Below are 16579 nucleotides of genomic sequence, written 5' to 3'. Positions count from 1 at the left end.
TGACGTCACAGGTTCAGGGCCCTCCAACTCCGGCTGAATTGCTTTAGCAAGCTGTTTGCCTAATTCAACTCTGTAAGAAAAAAAATTCAGAAAAAGAAAACTGAACTATTTATTCTCCTAACTGTTCACTAAACAAAATGTCATAAGGAGAACTTTCCTATTTGCCATTCCTCACACAGCAGTTTTTCTGGATATCGATGAACGATAAACCACAGACACCAATTTCTGCTTATTTCCTCGTGTATAATTGTCGCGTTTGTAGTAATTCACTCGCTCGCCCAGTACAAAGACAAGAAAGCTACCTACCCCCACTGGTCCTTAATCCTTAAAATCCTTAAAAAGAAATTGACTTTTTTTCTCATTTGACTGTAATTAAGGTTTGAAATTGGGTGTTATGTAGCTAAACTATGACACTACAGTTTCCAGTGTTAACGATTCTTGATAAAGGAATTATATCTGCGTTTTCTTTTCCACAGTCGTCCCTAAACTTAGGTTATCATCAAGCCGATTAATGGCTGAAGAGAAACAAAACGTCACTATTGCCTGCAATGCTGATGGTCAGCCGCGGCCAAGCATCACGTGGTCTAAGTCAGTGGGTAGTCTGCCGAAAGATAGGACTGAAGTGAGGAATGGAACGTTAAAAATCCATAGTTTAGCGAGAGAGGACAGTGGAATATTTATCTGTAAGGCAGAGAATACTTTGGGATCAGCGACATACACTGCTCATCTCGTGGTATTTACTCCTCTGAAGTTCAAAGTGCGTCCTCCTCAGGAGGTGACTCTGTATCCTCCTCTTTATGTGCCATGTACGGCCGAGAGTGACCTGAGAACTACAATCACTTGGACAAAGGATGGCATGTCTTCTCTTCCTGTGGAGTCTAATGTTCTACAAAATGGAACTCTGGTTATCAGGAAATCACACCAAGGAAATTACACCTGCAGAGCGACTAATGCTTTGACAACAATAGAAGCCAAAGTTAAAATCAACCTTCCTATTACTTCGTCTTGTTCTGTGATAAGAAAATACTTCAGTAGCGCAAACGCAAATTACGTCATTGATCCAGATGGCGAAGGGAGATTGGCACCTTTCACGGTATATTGTGACATGACTGACAAGAATGGAGTTGGCGTGACTGTTATTAGTCACGACAGTGAAAGTAGAACACATGTGAAAGGATGTGAGTCTCAAGGCTGTTATTCACGAGACATTCATTACACCGGAGCGAGTTTGTCTCAGCTGGCGAGTCTCACTAGTGTCTCCTCACAGTGTGAACAGTTTATCAAGTATGAATGTTATGGGTCAACGCTGATAGGAAGGAGAGGAGTTGAACAAGCATGGTGGGTGTCACGAAACTCCACTAAAATGACGACCTGGGGTGGAGCATCACCTGGAAGTGGTAAGTGCGCATGCGGGATGACTAACTCCTGTGCAAACCCCAGTTATCCATGTAATTGTGATAAGAATGACTTTGGATGGCGTGAAGACAGCGGTCTGCTCACTGAAAAGACACATCTACCAATCAAACAGCTCAGGTTTGGTGACACAGGTGATGAATCAGAAGAAGGATATCACACTCTGGGAAAACTTAAATGCTATGGAATAGCATGAGCAGTTAACATGAAAGCAGTAAAAGAAAAAAAAGAAAAAACAGTTAGTCAAACTAACTTTAAATTTTGTTGAAAGTTTAGCTTTTAAGTTAGACTGTGCGTGAAACAGTATTAGAGAGAGTATTGATTTCAGATATATTCCTTTCTGACATGAGTAAATTCACTCGATACTTAAGTACATGGTTCTATTGTGTGAAGTAACCACTCTGTTTTTTTTTTATTTTATTTTTTCTATTTTTTTTTTCATTTTAAGTGTATTCCAATTTACCTAAATAGTTTATGGAGTTGTGAGAGAAACTCATCTCACCTTCCGCCTCAATTTCCTATATTAACGACAGTTTCTGGGAGTGCTTTGTTACGGACCGTGGAGTTGACCAGTCAGCTCTACTAAGCGGCGTCCTCCTAAGATTGTGGCACACCTCGCAAAAGTTAAATGCTATGAAAGGGCATTTACGTTTCAATTCATATATAGATTAGAGTGTTTCCCGAAGCTAAGTTCGTCAAAAACTAAAAAACGTCTTCAGAACATTTTAAGAATACATGTTCCTTTAGTCAGTATAGGCAGGGTAAAACGTTGTTAGCAAGAACTTCAAAAAGTTCTTGATAACAACGTTTTACTTAAAAGGCTTTAACGTGAATGACTGTAGTTTTATTTGCGGTCTAACAGAAATAACAACTTTAACTACTTTACGAAACTTTAGAGTCTCATTTTTTTCAATTTCACAACTTATACGTTGCAACTTTCCACAGCTTGTAGGCTTCAACGGCTTCGCCAAAATTATATAACTTGCCTAGTTTGCACGTCAACTATAGTGTCCACTTGTAATCTATCAATGAATATGTTGAAACTTGCTAAGAAGTTCCTGTGTCTTGTCCCTTGTGATCTACCAGAAGCCTCGAGGCACCACTCAACACTCGCGCTAAAATTGAATTGAACATGCAAACAAAGTGGACGAAGTGAGACGCGTGGTCTAGCGACTACACCATTGAGATAGCTACTGCAGTGCTTTGAGCAATTCTAAGATTCACGTTATTTACTTTGCAGGTTCATAAAAATTTCATGCATGACATTCTCCATCGCTAACTGCAACTTAAATACAAACAATTGAGCCCTGGCTGACATTCCTTCCAAGCCAGCATTACTTGGTGGAGTGTTTTTTTATGTAGTTAATAAGACCATTGGTCGAAGAATCGTGTGACGTCACAGGTTCAGGGCCCTCCAACTCCGGCTGAATTGCTTTAGCAAGCTGTTTGCCTAATTCAACTCTGTAAGAAAAAAAATTCAATTATTTATTCTCCTTACTGTTCACTAAACAAAATGTCATAAGGAGAACTTTCCCACTTGCTTTTCCTTACACGGGAGTTTTTCTGGATACCGATGAAGCATAAACTACAGACACCAATTTCTGCTTATTTCCTCGCGTATAATTGTCGCGTTTGTAGTAATTCGCTCGCTCGCCCGGTACAAAGACAAGTAAGCTACCTACCCCCACTGGTCAAAGGAGTTTATATCCCAAACTACTCCCTGACAAAATATCTTGTGTTCATACATGGCTGTAGAAAAAGAGAAGTAAGAAATCGAGTCAGTATTCGCTTACTTCATTTTAAAAGCACGTTACTGTCTTTCATTAATTCACTTAACAAATTTTCGCAGGACGTAAAGTAAGTAATTTAGGCTGGCCCGTGAGAGCCACAAGTTTCGTGTGTCTGATCACTGCCGCGTGTCTTACTCGCACTCGGTCACTTTGAAAGTATAGACGGAAAATAGCTCTCACAATCACATGATATTTAAACCATGCATCTCAGGGAAAAGATAACTTAAACTATAGGAGCAAATCACTACTGGAACATATAACTCACCAAGCAAGGCACCAAGAATGGATGGAGTCAGTTTTTGGAACAGAATGGAATTAGTGGGTTTGTTACCCATAAACACCTGTAATGCAAACAGAGACGTGAATAGTTTATTTCGGGTGGAAACAATCATTAAGAATCGAGATCTGTTAAAATTGTTCAATCAAAACATTCGGCAATTTAGAAATTACACTGAATAGAGTAAAAAAAAAAAAAAAAAAAAAAAAAAAAAAAAGAAGGAGAGAGTTCTATCTAATCCCCTGATCATGAAGGCGTCCTAGTAGTTCTTTTTTAAACCCTCTGACCCCTAAAAGTGACTAGCTTCTAATTTCCCCTAACAATATCACACCTGAATCACACATTAAAGTCATGAGAATAAAGGAAACGATCATTAACTGAATCAGCTCTTGATTGTTAAACAAATTCTCCTTGTCAGCACCTTGGGAAATGTATAGAGAATAGTATGGAGAATATGCACGCTGATATGATGGTGTAAAAGTTTAACGCTAGAAGACCGCGGTTGGCTGCACATTTCAGACTCACTCATTTGGTAATTTTTGCAATCCCAGGGGAAAGCGGAAAACTGGCTGATGTAGAGATAGAAAAAGGGACACAATTTGCAGAACCCACCCTTTTCGTTACACAACGTGTGCTTGAGAGGCATAATACTATGTGATGTACCTTGTGGGGTAAAATCTTCTCCAATGTATCTCCAGACTTTCCACTCTTCTCCAGCTCAGCACGAGCCTCGTCGCTTGTCTTCCCTTTCATTAGAGCTTCTGGTTGAGCCAGAAAATTAGCCACAAGAATCTATAACAGAACAGACAGCGGTTTACAAGACAGCGGAGATATTGCGCGTCTTTTGCTTAAGATAACCGCCATATGAACAATCGTACCTTGTGATGCAATCCACCACTTATAGGATTCTGAGTCTCAACAGGAGCCAAGAAATCTGCTGGAATAATCTTTGTTCCTACAGAGGAAAGCGAACAAAATTTGAGAGCGAAAAAATCATGCGTATCATAAGTACATTTGACGTGTGAGAAACCACAAAATATTATTCAACGAAATCAAAAAAAATAAAACAAACGAATCAAAAACTACAACAAACTCGTGGCAGCATGGAAGTAAAGTGTCTCACCCACATTCATGAACACAACCCAGACCTGACCTCGCCAACCAAACAGTACCATCGTAAGCATAAAATACATCACTACGTCTCTTGAATAACATTATCAAAATACGTAACATGGTGTAATTTACCTTGATGGATAAGCTGATAGAATGCGTGTTGCCCGTTAGTCCCAGGCTCTCCCCACACAATGGGTCCGGTGGAGTAGTTGACATGCGCACCACTACGTGTGACATACTTTCCATTGGATTCCATGTCACCCTGATAAAAAAAAGTCAAAATAGATGCCTGTCTTCTTCAAAGTGTTATGGAAAGAAACCGGCTCAAAAAAAAGAAAGCTTGGGCTATTTTTTCCCAAGTACCCTTAAACCAAATTTAAAGTAAACTTACCAGACAATCAGATCAAAGGTATATATTTGTATGAAGCCTATGAGAATAACTTAAAATAAAGACACAAGGATGGTCATAGGCGAGGGAAAACATAAGTGAAGAACAGGTCACAACTGACTTTGTCTGGAATTTTTTCAATTGAAAGGGTGGTGCGCGTTTTTTAAAAAAATTACTAAGTTAAGCGAAACTAGAGTAAAACAATTTCGGATTGCTCCAGATACTTAAAGAGAAAACACACTGGTTTATCATCCACTCTTACCTGCTGAAAATAGGCTGCAAAACGGTGCATGTACTGAAAACCCAAACAAAGCAGCGTTGAGGATAATTAACGTGAATCTGTTATTTAAGACTATTTAAGGGTATACAGGTAAAGAAGTTTAAACGAAAACGGGAAGTTTAGTGGTAGTAGGTGCTCACCTGATCATATGGAAAAAGGCCATGTGTCTGAGCACCAAAGAAGTTGTTGTACCAAACTCCTAGCATTCCCAGGATTACTGGAATCTGTTTCCAAAATGGTAAAAAATAAATAAATAAAAAATGGAAATTTTTTACACGTTGATAAACAACTTTTAACTAGAAAAGAACACCCACAAATTGTTTATCCAAAATGTAATAGCTCAGATGAGGGCAAATAACATGAATAGTAATATCATGAGAATTTTTCAATAATATGTAATACTACCTGATAAGTTCACATATTCTTCCATCCCCTCTAGTATCATAAATGCCATCCCCTCCTTGAGCCACAATCACTGCACCAGATAAATGTAAATTTGAAACTCCAAAAATAATTCTGTGCTTTAAATTGGATACTTACATTTTTCTCCAAAGGAGTGGAACAAAAGTGATTATCCTACAAAAAAAAACATTGTAGTGTAGTAGATTAAATATTGTGAGGCATTTTGTCATAAAGTAGTGGTCAGTAACAGTGGTGTAAAAAGTTGATTTTTGTTTTGATTTCTATCGACCCACCCCTTCCCTCTCCTCCCTTTAACTAATTGCTCACCCCCTTGGCACAAATTTCTTTCATTTTCTCCTCTGCCTTATGCTTCTGCAGTAAAAATTAAAGATGGTAGGTATGATTTCCACCTAGAAAATATTGAGCACTTGCTCACCAAAATCACACCTGCTCTGCAGGCTATTTTTTAAATCTCTTCTCTCACTCTTGTCTTTTATGTTTGATTAGTTCTTTAGCTCCTTGCTTAAGCCTTTAACTCCCAGGAGTGATTAACATGTAATTTCTCCTTACAACATCCATATATTATCCAACAAACAGGTAACGATAATGCTCAAACTCATCAGGTAGAGGTTGTTATTTTGATTTAATACCACATTCTACTAACAAATTTACAAGCAAATGCGTAGCTACAGGAGGGGAAAACTAAAAATCAGATCTTAGGAACAAAAGAGTTCATTCTGACCACCTAATTGTACTAACCATAGCATGAGCCCCAGCAAGAAGGGCTTCAAAGTTATCCATTCCTACCACAAACAAATAAAAAAGCTATCACTACTCATGCTGAAAGGCATCCACTTTTGTTGTTTAAAATAATAAGGCTTGAATAGGTATACAGTAATATAAATAAAGCAATAATTTATTGCAGAGAAAGTATGAAACTAAACTGACTGACTAATGGCATATAATTGATTGACTGACTGACAGATCGTGACCAGCCCACTGACCAACCAACTAACTGAACAACCAACTAACTGAACAAATCATTAAGTTATTGATTATTTGATCATTTCTTGGTTGATATAGTGGATTGCTTGATATTAACTGATTAAATGCTTGATTGAGCAGCTAACTGGCAAATTGACTGACCACCTAATATGACTGACTGACTGACTGTCACTGACCAACAGACTGATTGACCACCTGAATTAACAATGATGGATCAAGTTACTAATGAATTGATCAATTCACTTATGGATCAAAAATAATAATGATTCACTGAAGTCAGATTTATACCAATGTAAACAGCAATTGACATTCCAATGGCAGACCAAAGAGAATATCGTCCTCCAACCCACTGAAAAGGAAACAAATGAAAGTGAAATATAGATCACTTAATTATTAGGAAATAGTCATGTCTCCTGTTTTCTAAAACCTTCAACCACCCAACCTCTTTCCAAGGAAGATAATCAAAGTTTTTAACTCTTTAACTCCCACAAGTGATTAACATGTAACTTTTCCCTACAGTATCCATGCATTATCTAGCAAACAGGAAATGAGAATACTCAAACCTATCAGGTTCAAGATATAACCTAGATTGAACACCAAATTCTCATAATCAATTTACAAGAAAATGTGTAGCAGTTAGCAGGGAGAATTAACAATCAGATCTTGGGAGTTCAAGGGTTAAATACATACATATAAAAGTTGTACTTACATCCCAAAATGCAAACATGTTTTTCTTGTCTATTCCAAATTTAGTGACTTCCACCTGTGGAAAAAAAAAGGGCTAATAATCTAGGCCCTAATCTCAAGTTTGAACAAGACAGGCAAAATTCTAGGGAGAGTTATTGCTGCATCACTTTCCGAGCTCATTCAATCCCAGGAGTGACCAACAAGGAATTTTTCCTTACATTATTGAAAGGAGAGGTTATGAAAAAAAATAAAAATTTCAGGGCTAAATAATAAGAAATCTATCCCAAACATTGCGCAGATAATTGATATTTGGATCTTGGGAAGGGAATGGTTCGAAATGTGCTTTTGCTATGATGTTAGGCCCATCTTCAGCAACTCAAAAATGTGACCTATCTCCTCAACCCAGTTCCCCATCAGGGTAAGCAAGCTAGAGAGACTGGGATGAGGAAACAGCTTACATTCTTAAACTTAATATTCAATTTCCTAAGGAGGAGGGAGTTGGATAATCTACACTGGATTGCTCTGAATGAGAATTCCACTCAAGGAGGTAAGGATCATTACTCTCCTTTTCTCACTAAAATTAAAACCACTATTAGAGGCGAATGTGCTCTCAAAAGATTATATTTTTATAGACACTGAGGTGTAGAAATTGCATGCAAAACTAAGGGCATTATCATTATCTTTACAATTAATTAGAGAAGAATTGCTGGGCAACTAGTTCATGTTAACGAATTAGTCTTTTTCCAACAGTTTTACCAAATAATTGATACAAATTAAGAATTGAACAGTAAGTATACTCTGCCAGCTACGATTAAAGGTAAATACCCCATGAGGGTAATAATTACTTGAATATGAAAACATGTCTTTTGCTACCTATGCTAAATCTCAAAATGTAATGAGAATTAACTAAATAGACACCAAAATTTATTCATCCATACCTCATTTGTAGAAAGAGCAATGAAATGCTTCGCTACCGCTGAATTCTATCAACAGATGGAAAGTACAAAGTCATTAACACCCACATGACCTGATCAAACATTAAGTATAGGCTGTTCTTAAAAATGTTAATAAGAAAAACCTGCTTTTTGATTACACTTTGATGTCATCGACAAAAATTATATAGAACCAAATATTGACTTCCAGATGCCAGTATAGAGGCTAAACAACATCTGTGCTGCTCTCAAGTATTAATCATAGGTGGATATAAATAGAAATCTAAATAATTTTATAAAAGGGCAAGGCAAACATACATCCTTCAACTCTTTCAGCAACCAGTCCCTTGCTGATTTTGCATTTGTAATGGTCTCTATGGTGGTGAATGTCTGTAGAAAAAAAATTACCATTCTCAACTTCTGACTTACAGTAGCTGTATGTGAATAACTCTAAAAGAAACTCTATGATATCCACAATAAGGTGGCTGCAGGAGTTATTAAACCCTTTACACCCTGACATCAGTATTGAAATTCTCCACCCTGTTCTCTATACTTTTCCTGAGGTACTGACAAGGAGAATTTGTTTAACAGTCAAGAGCTTCTTTAATTGGCAATAGTTCCCTCTGTTACTGGATAATGTAAGGAGAAATTTAATGCTAGTCACTCTTACCAGCCAAAGGGTTAATCAAATAGACTGAGGCTACAACTGGAAATCAATTTCTTTGGAAGATGTTAAGAGTTATCAACCAACTTTTCAGTATCTCAACCCCTTGTTCAACTCCCAGTAAAACAAAGTAATTATAATAAATTAGAGTGCTTATATTTCAAAGTTTGTCTGAGACAAACCTTACCATTCTGTTAATGAAATTTTGCTGGTAGTGAAGGAGAGACAGTCAAAGCTTAATTAAGACCTATCAAATGAAGGTACAGGAAATAGACAAAACCCTAGAGCAAAGTAAATTTGAACAAAATAAAGTGTACCCAGTGTATGCCAACCTTGATGGTTTGACACAGATCTTAAAAGACTAGCTAGTATGTGACAAAGAAAATTAAGCTTTTCATTTTCCAGCTGATAACAAATTATGACTAAATATAAAAGGTCATAAAATTTGGAAAAATAAAATATTGAGTTTCAGTTGCATATACCTTTGATGCTACAATGAACAACGTAGTTTCTGGATTGAGAGTTGCCACAGTCTTGGCCAGGTGGGTTCCATCAATATTGGAGACAAAATGGACACTGAGCCCTTTTTTGCCATAAGGTTTCAAGGCTTCAGTCACCATCAGTGGTCCCTACAGATAAATTAAAATAACCGCTAGTATCTATAGAGAATATGTATCTGTATGTTCTATCCACATAGAGCTCAACACCATAAAAATTTGCAACTCTAATAACAAAAAGGTATATATCAATAACTTCAATATAATCAACCCTATGTAATCGTAAATGAACAACATTGAAACTTAACTTAATACGTTATTTATCAAAAATTCATATTATCAACCAAAGGTGAACCCCTTTTAACACATTCCTGAATAATTATTCCATATTTAAATTAATCTGGCTACTTTCCCATGTGAAACTAGTTAGAGAAAACCTGCTACACCTTTTTTTATTAATTGATAAAAGATACCTATTTGTCTATACCTGTATTTTTTAAGTTTTATAATACTTACATGTTTATTGTTGATTTAATTATCAACTACACAGTAAACTATTTGACTGTTTGTTTTTGTCTAGCTTACAGCAAATATTACTTTATTACTTGAAACACAGTAAACTGCTATAATTATTTTTTGCAGAACACCTTTACTCTATTTTTGTGAAAACTTTTCTATATCACAATTGTGAATACTATATATTATGTATAGCATTGCCTTTCATGAACAAAAATTGCATGTTTACCAGGTCTGATCCTCCAATTCCAATATTCACGACATCTGTTATCGTTTTTCCAGTATGACCTTAAAAGAAAGGAAATGAAGACTTTCTTAAAAATAAATATTAAGAAAATGGAGGCAACACTAAATTGAAACTGTCTATCATAAAACATATTAAATATCTCAAATCTTAGAGGAGAAGAGCTGTACTTAGATATGCTTAAATAATCAAGAAATCTCACTAGAGAAAAGAAGAAACAAAAAAGTATTAATCCTTTAATCCCCAACATCAGTATGCTTTATCTCAGTCCATACTGTTCTCTACAAATTTTTTAAGGTGCTGTCATAAGGAGAATTTGTTTAACAATCAAGAGGTTCTTCAATTTGGTGATCATTTCCCTTATTCTCATGACCTTAATGTTTGATTCAGGGGTGATATTGTAGGGAGAATTTAGATGCTAGTCACTCTTTAGGTTAAAAGGTGAAATTAATCACAGCATCTCAAATGCATGTAAGTAAATTTACAGTTTTTTTTCCATCTTTTATATTTCAAATCAGTTTTATTTGCATCAGCCCCTTTTCTTTGGAGATCAAAATATATTGTCTTGTAGATCCTCATCAAAATAACTTTCATTCTGTCATTACAAAAATACTAATTTATTGGTTAATATCTTTAAATATTTTATTATAATGATTGACTGAAAAAATGTTTTCATTTACCTTTCCAAGTGCCATTCCTTACAGCCTGCAAAACCAAAATTCTACTTTAAGAAGTTATAACAGATTGTGCAAAAAAATAGTTACTAATTAGTGATTTTGATTAATAACAAGTTCTTTACTAACATGATAAAAGTGCATATTTACAATAAATTAAAACTATAAATCAAACATAAAAATGAATTTTAATTAACAGAAAATCATGAACTTTAAGTATAGAAGTCTAATTTAGCACCAGACTGTTGTTAACTCAAGCCTACCTCAGTGAAGCTCCTCATCTGGTTAAGAACTGCATTCACATCATCCATTACCTATTAAAAAAAAATAATAATAAGAGTAAAATGAAATTTATGGAGTCAAGGAAGAGCTTAGGTGACCAGATTAAATTCCTACTACCCCCCTTAATTGAGCTACATACATCCTTTATATATTTGGACAATTGCATAAAAAAACACTATAACAGTTGCAAAATTAAATATAATGTGTATAATTCAAAACTTCTCCAAGTTACACCAGTTTAATTCATAACCAGTCTCTCAATTTGAAGAAATTAGCTGTAGTATTTTAGATTTTACACTGTTTGTCTGCTACAAGCAAACTTACATTCTTTCCATCCACAGTAATTGGTTTATTGGAACGGTTTCGAAGAGCTATATGGAGAACTGCTCGGTTCTGAAAAAAAAAAAACACATCAAATTTAGTCAATGCTCAGTTTAGTGACACACATAGGAGGGGCAGTGGCTTACAACTTAGCTAATTGGGTTCTGAATGAAGAGGATTAGAACCAAGCTGTGGCCAGTTTAGTATGAGAGACTTTTCCACCCAGGACCCAGTTCAAACAGTGCATGACGCTATGCAACAGATAAATCACTACACAGCAGATAACTGTTAACAAAATGTATCCCTTTATTCATTGGATAGAGATTTATCATGAGGATAACTATATCTCCCCTTTCAACATCCATGGCCCGAGGTACAAATGGATACAAAAGAATACTCTTGGAAAGATTGTTCAATTATCTTTGTGCCACCTTGAAATATATCTCTTTTATAAAGCAAAATACCATTGAAAACATACCTCAGTAAAATTAATTTTTTCTCCAGAAAACATCTTCTCACGTGCACTTTCTATTCCTCTAGCTTTTGCCTGTGGCAAGAAAAATTACACCCTTGTAACTTTTTCAATTTAAAAAAACTGCTGATGATTTCTTCAAAGCCCATTCTTTCACAGAAAAGAATAAAAACCTGATATCTTTATAGCCATATCATTGACATACCAGATTCATAAGAAGTTTCATGGTCTCCTCAGTGATAATATTTTTGGAATAGTCGACCAACAGGGTACCATCTTGAGTGTCAAGTTGCACGCTGAAATAGCCCATAGGAAAAGTGACAAAATTGAACAAACTTCAGAGAACAGGTTTGGTTTTGTATGCAAACATCACAGACTCAAGCTCTATCAGTCTCTCTCCTGTGAGAGGGGGCAGGGGGCATGGGTGGGGCTTCTGTTTTGCCCCTTCACATGCACACAGGCTCATCAAATGCTCCTGCTCCTCCTCAGCTGAATTTCTTTTGCTTCATTAATTTATACATCTGCATACATTATACACTGGGACACAGAGGAATGAAGCAGCACGCAAGTTAAACTAGTTTTAATATCTTTATTCTAAATTGTCCTATCAACATCATTATGTCAAATCAGCGATGACAGTCATTGTTTCAGAATCTTTGGTAAAGAATTTGTACTTAATTAAAAGCAAATGAAAGCTAAAATGTCGATCTATTATACATGCAAACTCAGTGATCTATTAGTGGAGTCACGCATATTTTAAAAGATATTTTATTTTGTCAAAATAATCAAATTGTTACAAACAGCTGATTCGAACTTTGAATCACGCAAGTAACAATAAACATTCCAGGAACGCATACCTCTGCACAGCTACGGTTAATGTATATCAAGGCCAATCTAAACAAATGTAACAAGCAACAGCTCGATATTGAAGGAATGTTACCTGAATTTATCAAATCTCTCGGGATCCTTCTCAAAGAGGCTTCGCATATGGAGATTGGAGACAGCTTCATAGTGTGATTGCAACGCACTGAACTCGGGACACTCTTTCAGAGAGGTAGCCATGTCTATCTTGGCAACTTTGGAAGCTCTGCTCATCAATATCACTTCAGAATTTCAAAAGAAATGCGTAATCACGAGATTGTTCTTGAAAAGGGCCAATATAAGCACTAATTTATCAGGCGCAGTGGCCGAAACTTCACTCATGTAACAGTAGTGTAATGTCCCTTGTAACAAACGCATCACGTACCAACCTTTGGAAACTTTGAACCACCACTTCTTACCTCACGTTCAGAGCGGGTGACCACTGCTTTAGTATGAGCATTAAACCAACCGCTCTCTATGAAAAATAAAATTGGTAAGGTGGTTTTGTTTTTTCAAACTAGTTTTTCCACGGGAGGGGAGGGTGAGAGCTGTTTAGAGGGGAAGACCGTCTATTACCTGTTCTTTAACAAAGAGGGATACAATTTCTACTTTGCCGTGAACTTCGTAAATCAAGAGAAAACTACCAGACACTCCTAGTATAAGACCCTTAGAAAATAAATCCCGAGAAACTGGGGAAAAATGTTAACGTGCCAAAAACTTTCTGTATAGAGTATGAACATAAAATATCTTCGTGCAGAGAATCCTATTACAATAATTGTTAGAGCAATCCGAGTAAAGGCCTCAGCAACAGGTTTAAACAAGGTTGGAGAAATTCAGAATATACCGCGAAACTTGTTGATAACTTTATGATCGCATACGTAATGGCCATCTGTTGTTGTTGTTGTTGGCTTATTTATTTTTTTCTATTGGTTTGATTTTAGAGCCCTGAAAAAATTATCAGAAATAGAACAGAAAATGAAATAAAGAGATATCGAATCGAGGGAATCTAAACAACAGAAATCCACTTCCCTGCTAGTAGGCTACACAGCAAACGTGCGATAAAAGAGTAACAGAAAAGTCTAGCTTAGTTTGGGAGGGTCAACAAGTGAGGCGCCCTTTTTTTTTTTAGAAACAAGAGTCATTTATTCGCCTTTTTTTTAATCCCTTCCCTTGCAAGCTCGAAAATCAATTGGAACAGCCATCGTACTCGGGAACAGATATGCTGAAGCTACACATGCAGCAGTCTGAAGCCGAGTTCAACTTTTACGATTGGTTCCATCGTGATAGTGATGTACTGGAACTGGATCTGCGACGAATAGAAACTACAGATATCAAAGTTTGCTGTTATCTCCTATACAAAACGTTTTTTCGTCGTAATGTTTGTACTTTTCTTTGGTCCAGTCGTCAAAACTTATAAAATCCTTAGACGTTTACGTAATTAATGGTGAAACGCCTACGCTACCAACCAATAATTAAGATAAAAGGCAGGATTGAAGTTGTTTCTTCTGGGCCATTTTTTAAGAGCAAAGTCCGAGCCAGTTCCATTATGATTTCCGAGATTAAATGTCATATTGAACCCATTTAAACCTCAGACGTTGAGTGAGGAAATTTCATCAAAGCGATAATCATTCAAAGCGGAGGATTTAAAAAAAAAAGCATTCTGAGCTGAACAGACTAGAAAAACTTGAGGGTGATAATTTGAAAGTCACTCTTTCGGGAAACCGTTTGGCAAAAACATGCAAACAAAATAGACAAAGAGAACTTTAAAATTTTCAACAGTTTACAATTGGTATCTTCACTTTTCCTTTTCTCGCTTGCCCTGTTTTTTCACTCGTCCCCGCAAACACAGTGCGTGGAACAGTGTAGAGTTTCTTAGGGTCTGCAACCCATACCTAATATCATAGAGTGACAAACCGGAAGTAGACAATTTCGCTAGCTGATGTAGGTTTTCCTCATCGTTTTACTGGTAAAATTAAAGTTTTTTGTATGTTGTTTCACTTAGATGGTTGGCACTCAAGTGTAACATCACCGTATAATTACACTTTTGAATAGCAAGGTTTTTGCAAAGATGCTTATATTAATTCAGCCATTTTTTCCCAAAACACCCATGCAAAGTTGTCTAAAAAAGATACTTCCACACTTGTACGTCGCCGGTGAGCCAGTTTGCTGCACTGAATTCACAAAAAGAAAAATTAAAAGTTATTAAACTTCTCTAATGTCCGGATATGATCAGTGTATTTTGTAAACATTGTCACCTTTGATTACAAACAGATCAGTAATGTAACATTTCACAGATTTTAGTCCAGGAATGTTGTTTATTAAACAAAAAATCTTTGTTTTGAAAAGGACCCAACTGCTAATTCTATTTCTGTTTTGTTTACTTTTTCTTACAGACCGAACAGTTATCAACATCACCATCTGATACTGGTCAAAGTTACCTGTTTTTTTTTTCGTTAAATTTCTTTACTGTCACCAAGTTGAAGAAGATGATTACTAGCTGCAAAGTCGTCTCTCAAGAAAGACTTGAAGGTGAATTTTGACGCCGATTCACGCAAAAGAGATTAATCTTCATTTGACATTTTTGTTCGCGTGACTTCTAAGTCGGAGCAAGTGTTGTCGGTGTGTTTGTGTTTATTGCTCATTCCAGATACATCCATTTCGCAGGACCTGCAGATGAAAGCAATTAAGCCAATGATTTTTATGGCCCGATGTGAAACTTTAGGTTAGTCAAAAACACTAAATCGTCTCATTTGGCTATTTTCATCTTGATCTCGCAGTAGGAGATCGCTTCGTATTTGGACAAAAGCGGGAAGAACTCAAACGTAACCAACTATCACTCAAGGAAAAATAAACACGTCTGTTCTAGACTTTTCCAATGACAATGCGTCTAATATCTGTCCCCGACCACAGGAACTAAGAAAGGAAAATCATAAGTAGTTTCTTGCGGAAAGAGACAGATACATTTGCGCTTGAAAAAGTTATGTCCAACGGCGGTAAAAGGAAAGTTTTGAAAGACAGAAACAAACTGACAATGTTTACACTCCATATGTCTGAATGGAACCTACTCTTGCGAGGAAAATGAATCTGTAGCAGACTTAAATAACTATTATCAAGTTTCACGCTGTATATGGCTTTATGATATGTAAGCCGTCCATATGAACTTTTTAGTATCATGTAAATATGATAATTGTACATGTGGTCCCTCCGATAATGCTTCATGAATCTTCGATGACCATTTTGCAAAGAGCTCATTAAGCTTAAGTGGGTCACAGTTTTTACGTCATAGAAATATTTTGGCTAAAAATTTTCAGGTAAGGCTCTTTTGAGTGAATGCAATCTAGTCTTGGCGCGGTCAATCTTTTGCTCATCTCATCGTTTCACTCTATATCTCAGTAAGCAATTTTTTCACGGCGCGAAATAAGAAGAAAAAAGAGCAGCTCGGTATATTCTGTGAGGTGTTAGTTGATCTTGTTTTCTTGTTTACCACACACATGGCTGAAACTTTAATTTTTCTATATTTGCTTAATTAATTGGTCTCTTAGTAAACATATAATCATAAAATCTCGAAAAAAAATAAAAATTATTTATGTGGGATGGAATATTTTGCTATCTTACCATCTCGTCCAGATCTCTAAATATCAGAGCATTAAAATTTCACAGGAAAATAGCATCTTCCAAAATTTAAAATGCTCTGGCAACATCCTTAGCAAACAAACGGTAAAAATAAACAAATATCAAAACAAAACGCAACTGCTAGCGGC

General features: G+C 36.2%; 2 protein-coding genes across 3 annotated transcripts; one reads left to right on the top strand and one right to left on the bottom strand.

The window, feature by feature from the left end:
- Window positions 1–484: 484 nt before the first annotated feature.
- Window positions 485–2415, top strand: LOC149048232 (contactin-associated protein 1-like). Its single transcript, XM_089199013.1, has one exon. The coding sequence runs from the start codon at window positions 512–514 to the stop codon at window positions 1607–1609; it is 1098 nt and encodes a 365-aa protein (XP_089055139.1). The 5' UTR covers window positions 485–511; the 3' UTR covers window positions 1610–2415.
- Window positions 2305–16554, bottom strand: LOC113667061 (glucose-6-phosphate isomerase). 2 transcript variants are annotated; one of them, XM_089198982.1, is made up of 25 exons: window positions 16434–16554; window positions 15257–15485; window positions 13238–14989; window positions 12898–13060; window positions 12163–12253; window positions 11964–12032; window positions 11489–11557; window positions 11146–11196; window positions 10889–10913; window positions 10194–10252; window positions 9434–9580; window positions 8606–8677; window positions 8294–8338; window positions 7378–7431; window positions 6957–7017; window positions 6423–6466; window positions 5802–5837; window positions 5402–5485; window positions 5244–5276; window positions 4726–4855; window positions 4359–4435; window positions 4144–4272; window positions 3469–3544; window positions 3096–3162; window positions 2305–2874 (listed from the first exon to the last, which is right to left on the bottom strand). In XM_089198982.1, the coding sequence occupies exons 4-25, from the start codon at window positions 13050–13052 to the stop codon at window positions 2748–2750; spliced, it is 1701 nt and encodes a 566-aa protein (XP_089055108.1). In that variant the 5' UTR covers window positions 13053–13060; window positions 13238–14989; window positions 15257–15485; window positions 16434–16554; the 3' UTR covers window positions 2305–2747. The 2 variants fall into 2 exon arrangements, with proteins under 2 accessions (XP_089055108.1, XP_027038657.2); XM_027182856.2 differs by lacking the exons at window positions 13238–14989; window positions 15257–15485; window positions 16434–16554 and having other exon boundaries at window positions 12898–13161.
- Window positions 16555–16579: the final 25 nt, after the last annotated feature.

This window comes from Pocillopora damicornis, chromosome 3, assembly GCF_964200805.1.
Source record: "Pocillopora damicornis chromosome 3, jaPocDami1.2, whole genome shotgun sequence".
Lineage (NCBI taxonomy): Eukaryota > Metazoa > Cnidaria > Anthozoa > Scleractinia > Pocilloporidae > Pocillopora > Pocillopora damicornis.
This window is presented reverse-complemented; position numbering and strand designations above follow the sequence as displayed.